Genomic DNA, 8,248 nt, shown 5'->3' with positions numbered 1-8,248 from the left:
GAACATTCCCTGTGCTGAGTTGCTGTTCTGTGCCCCGTTTGCCAGACAAGCACTCAGCCCTCTGAGAATGTTAAAAAGGGGTTTGTTTTTAGCATAGAAACAGTCATGTGTCTTGTTTAAAGAAGCTCAGAAAAATGCGAATTAAGAGTGATAGGCAGCCAGGTGGTGATGGCGCATGCCTTTAACCCCAGCACTTGGGAGGCAGAAGCAGGCAGATCTCTGTGAGTTCGAAACCAGCCTGGTCTACAAGAGCTAGTTCCAGGATAGCCTCCCAAGCCACAGAGAAACCATGTCTCAAACTCCCCATCCAAAAAAAAAAAAAAAAAAAAAAGAATGTTGGACTCCTGCTTGGAGCTGTAACTCAGTGTTGGAATGTTTGCATAGCGTGGCAGCCCCGTGCCTCAAGCAAGCAAACAGAGCCTATCCTATAAGCACATTGAGGTTCTGAATGGTACAATCTAACCTGAAGTGTTTTGTGAGTACATGTCTTCCTTACTTTAAAAAAAAAAAAGCCAGTACTTTGAGCAGTATCAGAGTAATACAGCACCAACCGAAAGGACACTCAAGCTAGTGTTGACCAGGGCTCTGGGTCTGGCTGTGGTACCAATGATTTCCTGGTACCACTGGACTGGATAGAGAAACTTGTAGAGTGTGTGTGTGTGTGTGTGTGTGTGTGTGTGTGTGTGTGCGTGTGTGTGTGTGTGTGTGTGTGTGTGTTTAGAAAGGTTCTCTGGTCACCCAGGCTGGCCTTGAAGTCAATAAGCAGCAGAAGGAGACCTAGAACTTCTGATCCTCCTGTGTCTACCTCCTGAGTACTAGGAATACAGACATGCACGAGGGAGATAGAGATTGTACTTGGCCTTCCTCATGCTAAGCTAGTGTTTTACGCCACAGCCCTAGAGATCAGTTGAAACTGTTTAGTAAGACAAGGATATTACCAACACGACAAAGACACGGGAAAGTCTGCAGATTCCACACCAAGTGTAGAGTCAGGAGTTCACATTCAGATTTAGTTACAGAACCATGGCTGCAATTTAGCCAGGTTTAGGGCGTAACTGGTGTGTTGGAATCTCTTCCTACAAAATAGACTTCCTCCCTCCTTCCCTTCCTGCCTCCCTCCTTCCGTCCTTCTTTGCTTTGAGTCAGTCTCACGTGTCCTCGGCTGGCCTCACATTGACTTCCTGCCTCCATCTCTTCAGCACTTGGATTACAGGCATGTATCGCCATGCCCATTTATGCCATGCTGGGAACGGAGCCCATGTTAGGGGAGACCCTACTAACTGAGCCTTGTTTCAGTCTGCATAGAACAAGCTTCTGAAAAGCCATTCGGAAATAGAAGCTTACAAAACAAGTAAATTTCAAATCCTAGAGAAGATGTGATATTTAAAAGGGGCTATGGACCATGGATGGCTAACGACCCGAGTTTGCTCTCCATGACCCACACGGTGGAAGGAGAGAACCAGTAGTCTTCTGACCTCCACATGTGGCCTGAGACAGGCAGATGTCACCCCAGGAAGCAAAGAAAGAAAATGTGAAAAACAAAAAACCAAAACAACAGAAACGAGCTGAAGCAAAGCAATAGAACCCTGCTGTGTCCATGCTGGGGCCTTCTTCCCTTCCCTTTGCTCCCCATGAGCCTGGGGCGGGCAGCCCAGGAGGTCAGAGGATAGCTTCCTGCCTCTTCCTCCCCTCCTCCTCCACAGATGGCATCATCGGGTGCAACACACACACCATCTCACACACACACACACACACACACACCACCATCACACACACACAAACACACCATCACACACACCACACACCACACACCACACACACACCACACACACACCATCACATACACACCATCATACACACACTATCACACACACACCATCACATACACACTATCACACACACACAGCATCACGCACACATACACACACCATCATACACACACACACCATCTCACATACACACCATCATACACACACACACAACATCACACATACCATCACACACACACACCATCATACACACACACCATCACACACACACAATCACACACACACAATCACACACACACCATCACACACACACCATCACACACACACACCATCACACACATACACACACCATCATACACACACACCATCTCACACATACACCATCTCACACACACACCATCACACACACACACACCATCACACACACTGTGTGTGCAGGACAGGGACCAGGGTTCAGGAGTAAGTTCTCTCTTTCTGTCTTACAGGTCCCAGGGAGGGAACTCAGGTTGCTGGGCCTGGCAGCAAGAGCAGTGGCTCGAGAGAAAGAGGCCATGTGACAGAGCTTGGGTGGAGAGGGTTTTTATGGGGGAAGTGAAGGGGAAAGGGGGAGGGGAGGGGGAAGACTAGCCTCTAGGGACAGGAGCAAAAGAGAAGAGGGAAAGAGAGAGGGGGAAGGGAGAGAGAGGGGGGAGGGAGAGAGATAGAGAGGAGGTGGGCGGGGCACGTTTAAAAAGGGAATAAACATGCACAGGTGGTGGGTGCTCTTAGTGGCTGCAGCTGAGGGCGTATCCTGTCAGAACCCCAAGGACAGGCCCGGTGCAGGTGCCTGAATACTAACAGTCAGTGTATCTTTAAATTACTTTTATATTCCCTCTTACCTTCTGGCACACACACACACACACACACACACACACACACATACACACACACACACACACACACTATTGCTTTTCAGTAAGAGATGATTTTGAAGAAAAAAATCCAGGCTGGTGTTGGACAAAGGCCATGCAAGAACGTGACATACCAGCAAGTCTCCTCTCTAGACAGGAGCCTCCGAGGACCCTGTCCCGGTTTTCACTGCCTTGTTCCTCTGTGTATTGTGTTGACCGCTCATTTTTCTGAGGTACAGCAGAGATGGAAACACAGAGGTTGGGCTTGCTTCCTTGGAGGAGTGCTTACCACGCATGCATAGGTCCCATCCCATGAGCCCTGGGTCCCATCCCAGCACCACACAAGCCAGGTGGAAGGAGCAAAAGAGTCAGGCCAGCCTCGGCTACTCATGGAATTCTTAGGTCAACCTGGGCTACATGAAACCTTGTCTCACAAAGGGAGGTGGGGAGTAATTCCACTTCTACATAGACTTACCAGACTCGCTTTCTCATTGCATTATCGAAGGGTTAAGTTCCTAGTGGCCTTCAGACATAAGCGCCACTCCTGCGACTGCCTGTTAGAGCTGTAAGACCAGGGCTCTGAAAACACGGAAGGCCCTCTTCCCGGGCATAGAGCATCCTGCTCCAGTAAGCGCCTGCTTTGCTGCAGCCGGGCTCTGTCATCTGCTGCAGGTGCAGCCCGAGTTAGGATCCCAGTCCCACCAAATACGGAGCCTGGGGAAGATGCTCCGACTCGTCTGCCCTCTGAATTCCACACCTCCAAAGTCCTTAGGAACCTACCTAGCCAGCAGGTCTGCGGGCCACAGCTGGAGGCAACACATGATGTCTCCAGGTTCTCGTGACGGGCAACTTTCACGTGAAGACAAGCGCTCTTTCTGCATCTCATGTGGGCTCTCTGCTGCTTGTGCTTCCAAACCTTGCACACACAGCCCTCTGCTGGCTGGCGTGTTCTTGTGATGAAACAAGTACACTTTCTATGTATTTCAAGACAGCACTTGAAGCTTCACCTTTGGGCTCCAGAGATGTTGGCTTGCTGGGTGAAAGCCCTTGCTGGGCAGGGACTAGACCTCCCCAGCTGAGCTTGGGTCCCCAGCACTGACACAAACCCTCAGTGGGGCCACCCAGGAGCCTGGAGTCCCGGTGCTGTGACGGTGGGGACAGGAGAATGACTGGGTTTGCTGGATGCTAGCGCAGCTCCGAGTTCAGAGAGAGATCTCATAAGAGTGAGGAGAGAATGACAGAGCAGGACGCCCGCTGTCTTACACTAGTGCCTGCATACACACACACACGCGGGCGCGCGCACACACACACACACACACACTTAAACAAAAAAGAAATACCACTTTTTAAAGCTGTCAGCCACAGTAAATTAGTCACTCTGGAAGATAAAGAACTTCTATTAAACAGGAAAGAAAGAAGGAACGAAAGGGATAGAGGGAGGGAGGGAGGGACGGAGGGACGGAGGGAGGAAGGGAAGGAGGGAGGGAGGGAGAGCCATCTCGATGGCTCAGAGCCACTTGCAGGCCCCTGACAGCCTGTTCAATCTCATGTCTACAATAAAACCTTCCCCTTAACCACACCATGGAGTGATCCTGTCATCAGTTTATGTATAAATGAGGCCCGGTGGAAGTCCCCACCCCAGAAGTGTGGCTAAAACGGGCTGCTCTTCCCGAAGACTCAGTTAATTCCCTGCACCCCCATGTAGGTTCACAACCTTAACTCCAGCTCCAGGGCATCCGAAGCCCCCTTCTGGCGTCTGCCGGCATTGCATCCAGGTGGTGCACAGACAGACAAACAGGAAAAACACCATTCATAGAAAAAGGGGAAAGGATGCTTAGGGGAAAAGGTGCTTGCCACCAAGCCAGATGACCTGAGTTGGAGCCCATATGGTTGGAGGAGAGAACCAGCTCTGCAAGCTGTCTTCTGGTCCTCCAAAGGCATGCCATAGCACATACCTCTCCCCCAGTAAATAAGTCAATGTAGCTTTAAAACATTAAAAATAAAACGAGGTGGAGGAAGACAGCCACCTTCCACCTGTGGCCCCCAGGTGCAGGACGATACCCGTGCACATGCATGGGGCCGGGACTGGAGGCTGGCGAAGGGTCAGGCTGGCAAGAAGCTGCTGGCAGAGGTGGGCTTGCACCAAAAGGGGCACTGTCAGTCTCTCTGGAGCATGAGGCCCTCTTCCTGTGTCCTAGGAAGCAATTGTGTCTACTCTCAGGAAACAAACAGGGAGAAGGGATACTATTTTCTTTACCTATGTGCATATAACCCCTATACACACACAAAGTAAACTTTAAAACTTACTAGTGTGTGTACACATGACTATAGCAGAGAACGACTTCAGAAATCTGTTCTCTTCCACATGGGTCCCAGGGACAGAACTGAGGGCACCGGGCTTGTGTGGCAAGTGTTACATAGATGCTAGCCGCTAAGTGGCTATGTTGCTTTACTCCAGAACAGCTCCTCTACCAGCACAAGAACTGTGTCTTTAAATGATCGTCATTTCACTTAACATTTATTCTTTTTAATTGTATTTACTTGTATGTATTTTTACTTATTTAGTGTGGGTATCTATGTGTGAGCACATGTATGCCACAGCACCTGTGTAGAGGGTCAGAGGGCAACATGCAGGAATCAGTTCTGTCCTTCATGCATGTAGACGGCAGAGACTGAGCTCAGGCTGCCGGGTTTGGTGGCAAACTCCTCTACTCAGTGAAGCCATCTTGCTCCCTGAATTCAATTTGCTTTTGGCCAATGAGATGGTTCAGTATGTAAAAGTGCTTGACAAACAAGCCCGATGGCCCAAGTTTGATTCCTGGAACCCATATAAAGGTGGAAGGAGAGAACCAACTCTACAAAGTGCCTGTCCTTTGACCTCCACATGTACATGGTGGCACTTGTGCCCACACACACCTATCATGCACACCTATACACACAAATGAAGTGAATTTACACACCACAATTCATCTAGCTTAGTAAGTACATTTCTGTCAGTGAAATCAACATGGATTCATTTAATAGGCAGTGTTTGCCTTTGATGCTGTGTGTGTGTGTGTGTGTGTGTGTGTGTGTGTGTGTGTGTGTATGTGTGTGACTATGTTTACAAGACCAGAGACCAGAGGAAGAAGTAGGGTATCCTGCTCCACCACCCCCACCTCATTCCTTTGAGACAGGGGATTGGCTAGCAACCACCAGCAAGGCTCAGCGAGCCTCCTGTCTCTACCCCCTGGCACTATGGTTACAGACCTGCACACAGCCACACCTGGCTTTTTATATCTGTGTGGGGATTCAAACCCAGGTCCTCGTGATTTTGTAGCATGTGCTCTTAATTTTTTTAAAATTACCTATTTATTCTTATTTTATATGCATTGGCGTTTTGCCTGCATGTTTGTCTGTGTCAGATCTCCTGAACTGGAGTTATAGTTGTGAGCTGACATGTGGGTGCTGGGAATTGAACCCGGGTCCGCTGGAAGAGCAGCGGGTATTCTTAACTGCTGAGCTATCTCTCCAGCCTCATGTGCATGCTTTTATGTCAGCAAAATCTTTAACAGACAGGGCTTCCTGTTAGCACTCGAGTGTAATTATCTTCAAGGTTTTATATTTTATGGAGGATGGAGATGCCTCCCAAAGGAGAGATGAAGTTACAATTATTGCATATATTTATAGTTGTGTTTCCCAGCCCATGGGATTCACTGAAGTTTGTCTGACACCGAGGCATATCTGCTAAAAATAGCGACTACCTGCTAATTTCTTCCCATGAAAGCATTCCGTGTGGCGGCACGCAGGCAAAAGGGCAAAATCCTGAAAAGTGTATTTTGCTTTTTTTTTTATTATTCAAAAAAGCCCATGATTCTTTGGAAGTGATACAAGATCAGTTTCCAGGCATCGGATCTCATTCTCCCAACCTCTGCAAAACCGTCCATGCGAAGGGCTCCTGCTCTCCCCACCCAGATTCACATTCGGCACCTGAACATGAAACATTCACTTCTGAAAAATGGGAGGAATGTGTGTGCTCAGTGGCAGCCTGCGGTGCCAGTGTCCCCTTCCCCGTGACGAAAGAGTGGGCTTATCTCAGTGCCACCAGAACCAGCCGGCTGCTAGGGAGGGACAGGTGATGGCCGTTCCACTTGTAAATTGGGAGTTACCGGGTGTCTGGAGAGGAAGCAGACCGGCCGGTGCTGCTACCGGCTTTACGTTCTGGGACATAATTCGAGCTGGTCACATCTCTCAGAAGAAAGAAAAAGAGTTAAGAGAATAGGACTGTCGGGCATGGAGTGATACGAAAATGGCCCAGCCAGAAAAAGCAAGCCCACAGGCCTGCATCTCCCCCAAAGAAAGATCCCTCACCAAGTAGGGTGCTGGGGAGAGGAAGCCCACAGCCAGCACCTGGCTGGCATTTAAACAGAAGAGAACAACACCCCACTTTCACTTCAAACGCCAGGGAGCTTGTTCATGTCTGGCCCAAGCGAGGTCCACCCTTCTAGTTCGGCTTCTACTCCCCGGTTTTCACTGTTACCAGGGCTTAGATTTCTCCATGTACTTCTAAACCGGTAAGAACTGACAAGGGGTCTTACCAGAGACCCTTTTCTAAAACCTAAGAAAATAAGACATTAATTTTTTTTTCTTTTAGAGACAGGGTCTTGTTGGGTAGCCCAGGCTGGCCTGGAACTGGAGCTACCCTCCCTGCCTACTCTCCAAAGTGCTGGGGCTATAGGCGTGCACCACCGTGCCCAGCTAAGACGAGGCATTTAAATTTTCAGACAAAAGATGGTGATGTCTAAAACTAGGGAGAGTAAGACGCTGTGACAATACTTTTCTTGTCATCCCAACTCAGTTGTCTGGGATCTGCAGCACTAGGTCCCTAGAGCTGGAGGCTGTCAGGATTCAGGGAGGGCGGGAGGGGGGGCAGAGTCTCAGAGCTCCTGCCGGAAGTTAACACATCTACTGCGCGAAGGTGTCCTCCTTCTGCCAGGCACCGGCACACAGGCATCGTCCCATTTAAAGAAGTGACGGTGAATGTGGCTGTGGAGAGCGAAGCCAGGCTGGAGGCCGCCTCTGGCCTCACGGTCTGCAGCTCGGCCCTCTCTGTGTTCTGGTTGCCCAGCTCACAGCAGGCAGCACCGCTCCTTGAAGCTCTTCTTGCTCTTGCTGCTCTTCCTGCCGTTCCTGTCCTTGTTTTCCGACATCTTCTTTGCTCGGATTTCTCTCATCAGGTCAAAGAACACCTGGCCGTGGGGAGGAAGGGAGAAAGGGACACAGAGGGAGTCACTGACAAGCAGCTCAACTGGCAGGAAACGCACTTAGATTTTATGGCATAATGCCCAAATGTACGTTCGTTCATTCATTTATTCATTCATTCATGCATTCGAAGCAGGGGCTCCTGTAGCCCCAAGCTGGCCTCCAATTGATGGTGTGTGGCCAGGAGCTCCTGGTCCTCCCTGGGCGTGGCACTGTCGATGGAACTCCAGGGCGATAGAGTCTATCCCCAGCCCCCTGCTTACTTTTATGAGCCCGGCCCATTGAAAACAAGGTGTCAACAATAAACAAATAGATAAACAAGGCAGCTACAGCAATAGGAGTCCACTT

General features: G+C 49.6%; 1 protein-coding gene across 2 annotated transcripts in view; it reads right to left on the bottom strand.

The window, feature by feature from the left end:
• Positions 1-6,471: 6,471 nt before the first annotated feature.
• Positions 6,472-8,248, bottom strand: part of Ralb (RAS like proto-oncogene B) — a 33,264-nt gene continuing 31,487 nt past the window's right edge. For both annotated transcript variants that reach the window (XM_040737781.1, XM_040737782.1), the window contains exon 5: positions 6,472-7,887. In XM_040737781.1, the coding sequence (XP_040593715.1) occupies positions 7,768-7,887 (120 nt within the window). In that variant the 3' untranslated portion in view covers positions 6,472-7,767. The remainder of the gene's footprint in view (positions 7,888-8,248) is intronic.

The sequence above is a fragment of the Mesocricetus auratus genome, unplaced genomic scaffold (genome assembly GCF_017639785.1).
Source record: "Mesocricetus auratus isolate SY011 unplaced genomic scaffold, BCM_Maur_2.0 Super-Scaffold_100676, whole genome shotgun sequence".
NCBI classification, from domain to species: Eukaryota; Metazoa; Chordata; class Mammalia; order Rodentia; family Cricetidae; genus Mesocricetus; species Mesocricetus auratus.
Note: the sequence above shows the minus strand (reverse complement) of the source record. Positions and strands in the feature narration are given on the sequence as shown.